Below are 12,846 nucleotides of genomic sequence, written 5' to 3'. Positions count from 1 at the left end.
ATACGCGTATTTCGACTACCACTTGTAATCTTCCTCAGTGTCAGTGGATAACCTACGAAACAAATTAGCATTCACAGTCGAAAGCATCCAATAAATTCTATTTTGCTAGTACAACATGACTCTTGTAAATCCCGTTTCACTGAGATTCTATCGAAAAACATTTCGCCTGCTCTCCGCCAGATACTAAGTCCAGGTAAAGAGCTCGTTGAACCAACTTTCACTTACTGATTGACTGCTAGTCCCCGGTACATATCTCATTGATTCCTTGTGTCAGTGTAGCTGGTCGTGCGATACTGACGTAGCATCTACGGCCGATCAATCAAGCTCAAGCTCAGAGTTGTTCAATAAATCTTAATAATCATGTTGTTAAATTTTATTGGATTCTGAAGGAATGCTGGGACCTTGACTGGAACTATTACTGTGTAAGTTTTCACGAAGCATGTTTGGAAAAGAGTACATGAAAAGTTGTCTTCGGGATATTTTTTATCCTTAAAAGTGCCCATTTTGCGATATAAACGATTTTCCAGACAATTATATTGTCTTTCTTCTGAATAAAATCTGTTAATTTAAAATTTGGATTTTTGCCTTTCTCGTACACCAAGGTGTACCGAAAGGCTATATGTTCACTCCAAAAACGAAAATTTGATAGAGCCCCCGGAGGGGTCAAGTGTTATATACCAATCGACTCAGCTCGACGAGTTGAGATGATGTCTGTGTGTATGTATGTGTACAAAAAGGTCACCTCATTTTTAGATAGTAAATATGAACCGATTTCAACGACCGATGGTTCATTCGACGCGGTATATTGCCCCATTGTTTCCTATTGAAAATGGTTCAGATCGGTCCAGCCGTTCCGGAGTTATGGCCATTTAGGTGTTCCGGACCGGTACCCCAGGAAGGGGCCAGATATGAAAATGCAACAAACCCATGCATGCGACCCATCAAACCACTGCATTTTCGATTATCTGATGAACGGGAAGTAGGAAAATGGTCTCAGACTATATCTGAACCGGTAGTGTTTCGGAACCGGTTCCTGGTGTCCCGCCGGAAGTGGCTAAATATAAAAGTGAACCAAACCCATGCATGCGACACATCAAACAGCGGCTTTTTCGAAAACCTGATGAACGGTAAGCAGGAGAATAGTTTCAGACCATATCTGAACCGGTTGTGTTCCGGAATCGGTTTCAGGTGTCCCGCCGGAAGTGGCCAACTAAAAAAGTGAACCAAACCCATGCATGCGACACATCAAAGAGCGGCCTTTTCGATAACCAAATGAACGGTAAGCAGTAAAATAGTTTCAGCCCATATCTGAACCGGTTGTGTTCCGGAACCGGTTCCCGGTTTCCCGCCGGAAGTGGCAAACTAAAAAAGTGAACCAAGCCCAGGCATGCGACACATCAAAGAGCGGCTTTTCGATAACCAGATGAACGGTAAGCAGGACTATATCTGAACCGGTTGTGTTCCGGAACCGGTTCCAGGTGTCCCACTTGAAGTGGCTAATTAAAAAAGTGAACCTAACCCAGACATGCGACACACCAAATAGCGGCTTTATCGATGATCAGATTAACGGTAAGTAGGAAAATAGTTTCAGACCATATCTGATTCGCTAATACAGTAAACTGACGAAGTTGAAGGGGTGAATCCTGCTGAATGCTTCTGATGATGACCGAAGAATAGTAGGTCGAAACGCTTAACGCTAAACAAGCTGTATATCACCGATAATCACCAATCAATCCTCTAAATAACATATCTGAACTGGTTGTGTTCCGAAACCGTTTCCAGATGTCTAGCCGGCAGTGGCCAGTTTAAAAAGTGAACCAAACCCATACATGCGAAATATCAAATCATCAAAAATGTTCGATAACCAGATAAACGGGCAGCAGGAAATAGTCTTTGACCAAGCTCAGACCACACCTAAGATTACCGGCAGTGTTGCAGAATCAGAATTATATGCATCGCTGAAATTACAACAAAACAAAATCGATGCAAGCAATACATATGCGCAAAAGAACAAAATTTTGATAAGAATTCAAGCGATCTTGCAAATCACAGCATTTTCCTGAGGCGTAATTATACAGTAGGATGAATCAACGTTGTATGGGAAAATTTTCATTTTATAGCACTTAAATTACTGCGGATTATTTTGATGCAACTGGTTGAGCCATCGCGCTCTGTACACGGTTAAAATTTGAATGGGTTTTATTATGGGAAATTTTACTTGCTTGCACTTTTTTTTGTTAAATTTTACATGAATCTTATACTGCCGTTCCACGCCCAATTGTCCCATGTTATATGGGAATCCCATATAACATGGGATAATCATGCGTAGAACGGCAGTATAACCAATGATAATAAAGTAGAGGCTAAACTGTGCAGAAAACAAATGCTGAAATATCTTGCTAATGTTCGGCATCCAGTGCTAGTGAAGGTGGTCAATCAGTCAACTGAGAGGTTTATTTTTTTTTTTTGCAATTTCTCATCGTAATAGGCTGTTTTACCTCACGCAAATCTGACAGGAAAAGGCCTACTTTCCCACACCAAATTATCAGTGCTGTAATGGTTCATTACAGCACTGATTTGCGTTGCGTAATGAACCATTACAGCACTGTTTTCAGTTTTGATCAAATTCTTGATGCTTTCTGGACGCAGGTTTGAAACATTCCAAAAGAAAAGAAAAGAATTACAAAACAATTGCAAGTTTTACCATTCAAAAAGAATTACTGAATGGTAAAATTTGCCATTGGTTTGTTTGAAATAAGTGACAAAAGGGCAAAAATAATAACTGACATTGTTCTATGAAATAACTGAAGAATGTCAAATTTTGACATTAAAATGGCAAACCAAGAACAAAAAAGTTTAACGTTGAGAATTGCAAAATATACCATTATTGAGTTATTAAAAACAGAACAATATCAAAATTAGTTATTCGCCTGTCGACTAAAAAAACTATCAAAAAGTTACCATTAGAATAACCAAAATTCAAATTTTGCCACTATGTTGTTCTTGATAAGTGCCAAACTGCGATGGTTCATCAAACTCGTAAGAGGTCAACAATATCTCACCAATTGCAAAATTTGTTATGGTAGCAAAATAAGGCATTCAGTAGTTATTCTTCCAAATTTGATAATTGACAAGCGAATGGCATATTTTGATATGATATCATATTATGCTATTCACATGTTGTTTTAAACTCTTCATGAAGAACTCATGAATGACAAAATAAGTTATGATAATTAAATTTGTTATTCTTTTGTTTTTGGTTTGCCATTCACCTCTACCCGGAGTGTAGAATTAGCAACTAGTTAAAATACACAAAAATAAAAACAAAAAAAAACCTCTACCCGGGTTGTGACAACTGCACAGTATAACCTGCTATGATCAGACTTTCTTAAACATGACTTTGAACATCAGTGTGCAGTTTGATGTGAAAGTTTTGTTAAAATCTATCCTCAAGTGGTAATTTATGAAATTGCAAAAAACGTTGTACGCATCTCGGTGCAGAACTCGATTTTTACAGCACTCATTGTAATTATCCAACTCGGCAAGCCTCGTTGGATAAATGTACGACTCGTGCTGTACAAATCCTCATTCTGCACCTTGTTGCGTAAACTACTATTTCAGCTCTGCTTATACGTTTAACATAATACATAACATAGGAATATGAGCCATCAATAAGTTTCCAAATTCGATTATGGCTTTAATAAGGTTCTTGCTTTTCTGAACAAGGCTGACACAAATTTCGATTTTCTCTTAAGTCAAGAGGGGTCCCCCCTTCGAAATTTTTGATCGGAATTCAACATTTTGAGGAAGGGCACAAATGAATAAACCAATAAATTTTTAAATTTTAAGGTGAAGAGTCCTCCAGAAAATTTCTTACCAAACCCGATGAGTTAATCGGTGTTGTTTAATTGTTTGAGTATTTTTTTCATCAAGTACATTTATTATTTATCAACTCCACCCCCTCATTGACGAACGAGCACTGTGACAACAGAAGATAATAATATTTGTTCCGTTCTAGAGTATTTTCAGAATTCAGGAATACTTCGGCTTATGGCGACGGAAATATCTTAGAGTACATATTCGACGAGAAAGGCGCTATCACCACTAGGTGGATTAATCTGTTTTTTTTTTTGAAAATTGGCTTTAAATTTTTTAATAGTTTTTGGTGTGTATAAATCGATTTTTCAATTTTATAAATGTTTAACATGGAAATTCAAACAATTTGATAAACGTCACCAACACATCACTTTTTGTAAGTCTTTTTGAGTGGCACTGATTTATCAAAATTGATCAAAAAACTTTAGTCCAGATGAATAAAAAATAAGTATGCAAAGATTCTGTTAAATACAAAGTCTTCATATTCACAAAGCTTCATAGGATTCCGAGAGCGTGTTGTCAACCTGAGATTGCCAACCACTGGATGAATTGGAGTGAAATTCAGCACACGATTCGTGAATCAACTGTATCAGTCAACTACAGCCAATAAAACCAAAAATCATTTACCGCTCTAATGAAAAATCTCAATATCATCCCGCAAGAAAGTAATATTCAACGTCACACCAAAAGGAAGAGAGAAATAAACATTTCCATTCGACAGCTGATTCGTTACACGGAATGACGCCAAAGCAGAACTTTCTGACGGTGTTAAAGTTGCACATTTGATCGTAAAACACGACGCCCGTTTCGAGAAATTAGTGACGCCAGCTTTCCCCGGATATTTTTGCGCGAATGGACTCAAATTACGCCATCAAAAAATGCTCTCCGTTTTGCCTTTGAAGCCATCGCAAATGTTTAACCTTGAACCATCACAGTTAGGGGTTGAGTTGTGAATGACGGGTGGATGGTTTGCATTTCACTTTTGCATCGGTTGTTGGCACTTATCTAAGATCACTTTTACGCGTTACTCACCTTCAAACTCCTCTCGAAGTCATCAAGCGTAGCCAGGTTACGGTGCGCCCCGTCAACATTGTTTCCGTACTGTCCACGACCACGATTAACCTGATCCAACTTATCCCTGATCTCCCCCCGAACTTCATTCAAACTCCTGTCGAAGGCAATGACCGCGTGCTGCTTCCTCAGTTCCGAGTTCTCCGACTCGGTCTGCGTCTCGAAGTACGTCCGAAGGTTTTCCAACAGCGTGATGATCTTGTCCGTATCCTGCTCTTTCGCGCCCGGAGGTTCCTGCACTTTGATGCGCTCGATGATCTGCTCGCTCTGCTTCAGCAAATTTCGGAAGTACTCCATCGTGTTCTGCTTGAACTGCTCGTAGCTGTTGGTGATCGATTCGACGCTGTCCGGCCCGGAAATGGGCTGCTTGTTGGCGAAGTAGTCCTTGATGTTGTCCCGACAGGTCAACACTGACCTGAGGAAGCGATCGATAACGGACGCGAGTTCATGGAAGTCGGCCGCAATCGTGTGCAATTTGGTTTTAATCGAGTTCAAACTATTCTTCACTTGAACCACTTTGTCCGTAACTTCCGAGCCATCCACAGCCAGCTGATCGATCGTTTCGAACCGTTTCGTCAGCTCACTTTCCGCCGATCGGATATCCGACTGGATTTGATTGAGCTTTGTAGCGATAAATGCACTCAAATCGGCCGGATTATCCGACGCGGTGTTGAAGATCGGATAGAGTTGTTCTTCCAGCTTGGAAGCTGCTGCGAGAGTCTGAAATAGGTCAGAGAAGAACAAAGGAAAATCGTTAGAATGGTTCGGGGATGCCACACGGGTCCTGATCCCCATACCTCCATGTTGGCGGCCATGATGTCGTTCAGCTTGGCGTCCGTTTGCTGGCGGGCGTTCCAGCGTTCCCACTCATCGGCGGCGGTCAACTGGCGCGCGTTCAGCTCGGTGAGCGTTCGATCGACGCACTGCGCAGCGCGCGCCTTCAGCAAGTACGGATCGGCGACCTGTTGACCGAAATAGAACAAGAAGCAGAAAACCGTTTCGTTAGAACCCACACATCAGGGATAGGGCAGTGGTGGCGGCGGTGATGCGATAGTGTGTTTGTTTTTGTTTCGGATGATATTTGCATCCAAACAGCTGCCCTGTCGCTTGGTGTTGTTGGCCATCACAGGGACGATGAGGGACCGCGCGGTTTTTTTTCTCTCGACGGTTTGTGTTTTGATTGTGTGGTCGCCAGTGATGGAAAATAGTGAGGAATGTAGCTGAGCAGACACAAATGGAAAGTTATCCTACTCGTGAACAACAAAAGCCTGAATATATTCACACTTCCTTCACTCGCGAGCTAACGAAGCTGGTCGCACTCGTGATTGATTCGCGAAGCAGCTCTGAACATTTTTCAATTTTGTGAAAAAACGAATTAACGCAGCCGACAGATCTACTTTTCAGTAACAATGAAGCACAAAACACTACTATCTGATGGATAATTACTTGTTTTGCTATTAAAATCGCACTAAAATGAAATTCCCGCATCTCTGCTTGTTCTTCGCGAATAAAAATTCATGAGTGTTTTGTTTTTGTTTTGCTTCATACTCATGAAGCAAGCGGGTGCGAATAAACTCACACACTATTTACTCTCGGCACCGTGAATAAACCGATTGTTGGTTTTTCACTCGCGAGTTGATTCACGATGAGAGTGTTTCCATCTCTGGTGGTCGCTATAGTTTGAGCAACTTCCTACGCCTGGGCGCAGCTGTTTGGGATGCTGCGGTGAATGGGACCGTTTGTAAAGAGCTAGTGGTGCAGGTGGGTGAGGAAAAACGCGCGCGGATGTTTGACAGTATTTATACACTCTTGTGGATGACAACGGAGGTTCGAAATTGTTGAATGATGAATGATAATCATATGATAGAATAGCTACAATCACGCTACAATTTTGAAGCAATCCATTTCCTTCCCACGACTTTAAACGACTATTTAGGGAAACGGAAACTTTCTTAACCCTTTCGGGACGAAGCACAAGGAAATGAAATCTCCAAACAAATGGCTCAAACTTGGCTCTCCAGAACTCTTAGATTTCTCAACAAAACAACAATTATTTTTCCTTATTTGAAAGAACTTCTTTTTATCTTTTGATTTTGAGCATTGAATACCTAGATAATCGGAAATAAAAAAAATATGCGACAGATAAAACTTTTTCATGTTTTACGGTTTTTGTACACTTTTTGCTTACCTTGTTGTGGTAAATCCCACAGGCATCGCAAACAAAAGTATGTTTACACACATACAAGTATAATTAATGGCTGAATAATGGAAACAGTTTGCATCACTTCAAACAAAGTCTATACAGATGAAATAAAAATCAAACCTGTTACCGCTCAACAGCACAATTATGCTGGTTCGTCACGAAAGGTTTAAGTTAAGTGCTTCCATTTTTATCCTACAAAGCTGATAGGCGTTATTTTTTCTTTAATATTATTTATTTTTTGTAATTTTTGTTAGCAGTGGGCATACACGGTAACAAATAGAACGAAAACAATCGGTACTTAAATCGTCTTGGAATAGGATGAACATTGGGACACAGGCTGAAGAAGGGTACTCATAGCCTATCACATATAGGCTATATGTCAAAAAAGTATTGTTCCCAAAATAGTGCTTGAAGAAAAGTTATTGCATAGGGGTCGTTCATATACGACGTGGACAGCTTGGAGGGGAGCGGGTTCAGAAATGCCCATGCTTAACCATGGAGGGTGGGAATCTATTAAATAGCACGATTTTTCTATTCACGTAAGGGGCTGTTCATAAACCACGTAGACTTTTTTGGGGGGAGGGGGAGTCTGGCCAAAGTTTACGCTCCATACAAATTTTCAAATTTTTGTATGAACAAAAGTCTACGAGGGGGAGGGGGGTTCTGAGATGGCCAAATTTTGGTCTACGTGGTTTATGAACAGCCCCTAACCTAAATTTACCATTTTTTTTTTCGAAATTAATGAAAAACAAATGTACTACTACCAATAGGTATTCGATTAAGCAGCAATAGTTTCACTATTCATACAAGTAACTGACATTAGGGTGAACCTTATAAGGCTGCATAAATATTCTTAAAATTGCTACATCATATTCATATAACTCCGATTGTGACTAGTTCGTTGAAAAACGTTGGTGCTCTAGAGCAACCATGGGAAGCAGAGGGTTAAACCCGTATCCTTTTCACCTTTTTTTTTTGCAAAAATCGTTTTTGTTTAGAGGCGCGGTGGCTATGTACCTATAAGATTAAAAAAAAAACGATGGAAATTCCTACATTTTACGCAGAATAGCGTTAAAACTGAAGGTAATTAAATAAGTGTGTGATTCACTAGTCAACAAAATTGATTTTTTTTTTCACGCACTCGGTTCATTTTCCCGCTTATTCCGAATCTGACTTCAGAACTCCTGTAACTCTTTCAGTTTTTGAGAAAAATAGGGGTTTGATAACAAAGTTTAATACTTTCATAGAAAAGAAGCTTCTTTTTCTTCTCTTATGGCTCATACTGGAACTTGGCATACTTCTCTTAAACTTTATGTTCTTTGAGCACTTCCACAGTTATTAATTGAAATGCTTTCTTTGCCTGCCATTGGATGAATTTGTATATTGTGAGGCAAGAACAATGATATACTGTGCCCAGAGGAATCGAGAAAAGCTCCCGACCGGAACGGGAATCGAATCCGCCGTCAAAGGAACGGAAATCCAAAGCCTTATCCACAAGGCTAACTGGAGACTCCCATAGAAAAGAAACTATTGCCTTTATAAATTTCCGTCTGCTTATCAAAACTAATATTCGCCAATTTGGAAGTGTTTGAATGAATAGTGGTTTCAATTGAAAAACATAAGGAAAATAGTATCCTTCAATTAAAATAAAAAGTTTTGTTAAAAAGAACATGTTTTACTCAAAAATTGAATGTGTAACAGAAGTTCTAAGAGAAGATATGGATTCAGTAGATCAAAAACTAGTAAACTCACACATACAATTTAAAGTACATCAGCAACATATTAAATTTTACAGTAAAAATATGCTTTCATGAAAATATGGAAAACTTTGGAAGAATTTATGTTTTCTCAAAAGCAGTACGCGTTACAGAAGCAGGTCACAGGTGAGGTCACATCCCGAATCAGCGAAATGAAATCGGCGGGTCGACATCCATCTAAAATGAAGCAAATGGCCATAGTGTGTTACCCACTGCCGACCAGTGTTACTTTTAAATCTTTTCCGACGTTTCGGACCTTTTTATTTTTTTTTAATGTCGGTTACAAAAGGGTTGCTCTTCCTCCCATTGGGACATCGATGCAAGTTTGTTGACTGTAGAATCACACACTTATCATACCTATTCCTGTCGAAACCGATAATTGAATAAAAATCAAGTATTTTTGAAGTGATCCTTAAATCATTTTGAAATATTGAAATTTTTGGAAATTTTCATAAAAACTGGTTTCATGTGGATGATACGATTATGAAATATGGATGCAACGGATATTCAAAACTTTCTGTGAAAAAGAAACAGCATCGAAGGTATTTTTGTAAAGCTCATTTTCGAAATTTTGGAAAAAAAAACTTTGAAAATCGAGAATTCGGTTAAAACGTAAGAAAAAGGGCAAGTTTGGTATGGTATGTATGGTGTGATCATAAATTCCCAGTTTCTACAATGAAATGGTGCAAAGAGAGTTGATATTGTGCTTTCCTTTCTAGTTTGGAACTGCTTTAATCAAACCTTAGACCACAGTGCTGTGGCATTCGCTATTTCTTGCCCCTTCAATAATACGGTAACTCAAAGTTTTGATCCAACAGCTGCAAATTAGACAACAACGTGTCATATTGTAATGTCCTTAAAAATCAATGAGAATTGACAAACATTGAATAATTTCATTGAGTATCTCTAGGAAAACTCTTGATGAAAACGATCCTCCAAATAGTTCTTTTGGGATTCTTTCTGAAAGTTCTTCTGATGATATATAAACATTTTTAAGTGATTTCTCCTGAACATTAATAATGTTTTTATAATATTCCGCTTGGAGCAACTTTTGAGAATTTTCAGAATTTTTTTTCTAGGATTGCCCCAAAAGATTTGTGAGATTTCTCAAGATTTCTTTTTGATTACTACTATAATTCTATATGGAATTCATCCTAGACATTCTACTAGGATTTTTTCAGGAATTCCTCATGAGATTTCTCCAGATGTTTCCTCTGGAATTTCTCGAGATGGTTCGCCTAATATTTTCCGAGGAATGGTTTTGGCATTCGTCTAGAACTTTTTTCTGGGATTCTTCATCCTTGAGCTTTATCTGTGGTTCTTTCTAGGATTTCAAATGAAAAAAACCTGAGAAGGATCTGCTTGAGATCTGAGAATTAAAAAAAAACCTTTAAAAAAATTCCAACAATCTCAGAGCCCGAGAAATATGTTTTAGTCAAATAGACTAGAGAAGGTTGTTAAAACGATCATAAAACCATCATAAAATATGTTTGGCTTAATGATGGTTACATGACAAATTGGTCATCAAAATGTTACTTGGGAGAAATTCTCGAGTATAACAAATACTTGAGGAGTATAACAAGAACTTTGTGATGAATTTCCGGTCAAATATCTGGATAAATACTAGAAGTAGTTCCTGAAAAGGAAGAGAACTTCTGAAGGGATTACAAAATAGTTCCTAGGTGAAATCTCTGAAGTTTCCTACTGATGTTCCTCCAAAAATTCAATCTGTTACCCTAAAGATGATTTTCCTTAAAATTCATTCGTAACCCCTAAAAAAAATTCTTTTGCGGTTCCTCAAGAAGATCTGTTACGAAGATGTTCACGTATACGGACTCTTAATAGCAAACTCGTATTTATTTTGCTTGAGTAGGCTTTAAGAATACATTACAAGAATAGTTTATTAAATTTCACGTGGCATGTCATTGTTCTGTCCGCTCTTTTCATCAGCGATTTCGTTCATTATTCCTTGATACTTGGAGAAACCTCTGAATCAATTCAACGAGATTTGCCCATCAAGCATTTGTGAAGAATTTTTCCAAAGATTTTTTTCACGGATTTCTCTAAGAGTTCCTATGCGGATTTCTCCAAGAGATCCTTCAGGAATTTGGAAATCCTCTAGGAATGCCCACCACGATTCCTAGAATTCCTCTTTCTGTGATTTCCTCAAGCATTTTTAAAACATTCCTTTCTCTCCAGAGATTTTTCCAAGAATTCCTCCATGATTTTTTCTGGGATAACCTCTAGAAATTTAAGATTGATTCATCAATATCTACTGTAACTCCTTCAGAAATTTATCCAGAATTTATTTCTGGAATTACTGAATTACAGAATTTATCATAAGATCTTTCTCTTGCTCTTTGAATTTTCTATAGATATTTTCTCTTCGTATTCTTACTAGAAATCCTCTTAACCCTTATGTGGCCAACAGTGCAATTAGCGCCCGTTTAAAAGCAAGGTGTAGAAAAAAGCAAAAAGTTTGTCAGATAGGGTAAACGTACCAATAGTGGTGCTATTAGTAGCTGCTTGTAGTAAAATAATTGAATAAAAATGATTATACCATAAAATAAAAAAAAATCAGAAAACGTTCATCGGTAGTTTTTCATTTAAACTTGTTAGGAAAAATGTAAAAACCATCGTTTATTTCAGTTTTTTTTCTTATAAATCACTTGCACCAACTATAGGTACACGGTTCCTATTGTGGTGGTAAAATTTAACATTGGTTCCTATAGTGGCGCATCTCATTGAATTCTTTTGGGACCCACCACTATAGAAACACTACCACCATTATAGGTTCAAAGGAGCAAACAAATTAAGAAAAATAATTGTTTAAATCAGGTTTTTCGACAATTCCTGAACACAAAAGTGAATGAATGTCATTAATTAGGTATGATGCATCTTTAAAAATGTAATTTGCTAGCTTTTTGGTCGAAATAGTGCTAAATTGCCACTAACACCACTATTAGTACTAACTCCACTAAGGGAGCGTTTACCCTACATATCGGTTAAGATTCCTTTGAAAATATTGATTGAAATCGCTCCTGTAACGCTGATGGAATTTCTCCAGGCATTCGTGGTGGGAATCCTCCAAGAAGTTCTGCTCCAGGGATTCCTGGAGGACTCCTCAAAGCAACAACTGCAGGAATACCACCTGGAAATTCTAGATAAATTTTAGCGGAATGCCTGAAGAAATCACCAGGAATTCATTAAAGAATCTCAGCAAGAATTTCTGGAGATATTATGAGAGCAACTTGTTACGTTTGTAATATAGTTTTAAGAATTTTACATGAATTGTCCATGAAAATGTTGACAGCAATTTACAAACGTAACAAACTTCTTAGTAGAATCTGTAAAGAAATCCCTAAAGGAAGCACCAGGACAAATTCCAGAGGAATCCTTGTATAAACCCATGGAGGAATCCATGCAGAAATTTATAGCAGAATCCTATCAGGCATTCGTGGAAGAATTTCAAGAGTATTTCTTAAAATATTGCTTCATCAATTTCTCCTCTTATCCTGTTAGGATGCTTGCTTGGGTTTCTGCGAAAATTTCTCCTAAGATTCATTCAGAATTAGTTCCTAAAATTTCTCAAAGTAGTCCTCTTGAAGTTCTTTCAGGGATTCCTGCTATGATTTCTTCAGAGGATTCAGCAAAGGTGCCTCTAATAGCTCTTTGTACACCAATAATTACTGATGGAATTCCTTCTTGAAATTACTTAAAAACAAGTATTTTAAAAACGGAAATTCTTGCTGAGATTTCTAAAGGATTTTCAGCAGGAATGTCTCTTGGAAGATTTCTGCCAGAAATGTTTATAGCTATCCCAGTTGCAACCTAGAGCAATCCCAGTATTTAGTTGTTCCTTATATAATCTAAAAAGGATTGCCAGCAGAAACTCGATATTTCTGCAGAAATGCATGAATACATTACAGCAGGAATCGC

General features: G+C 38.1%; 1 protein-coding gene across 12 annotated transcripts in view; it reads right to left on the bottom strand.

Annotated features, from left to right (window-relative positions):
- The window catches only part of LOC109419679 (titin), a 556,752-nt gene that overhangs the window by 159,215 nt on the left and 384,691 nt on the right, over positions 1 to 12,846 (bottom strand). For all 12 annotated transcript variants that reach the window (XM_062853862.1, XM_062853867.1, XM_062853868.1 and 9 more), the window contains 2 exons: positions 5,745 to 5,909; positions 4,909 to 5,667 (listed from right to left, as the gene is read on the bottom strand). In XM_062853862.1, coding sequence (XP_062709846.1) covers positions 4,909 to 5,667; positions 5,745 to 5,909 — 924 coding nt within the window. The remainder of the gene's footprint in view (positions 1 to 4,908; positions 5,668 to 5,744; positions 5,910 to 12,846) is intronic.

This window comes from Aedes albopictus, chromosome 2 (genome assembly GCF_035046485.1).
Source record: "Aedes albopictus strain Foshan chromosome 2, AalbF5, whole genome shotgun sequence".
In the NCBI taxonomy this organism is placed as follows: domain Eukaryota; kingdom Metazoa; phylum Arthropoda; class Insecta; order Diptera; family Culicidae; genus Aedes; species Aedes albopictus.
The sequence above is the reverse complement of the archived record's forward strand: the minus strand, read 5'-3'. Positions and strand labels throughout refer to the sequence as shown.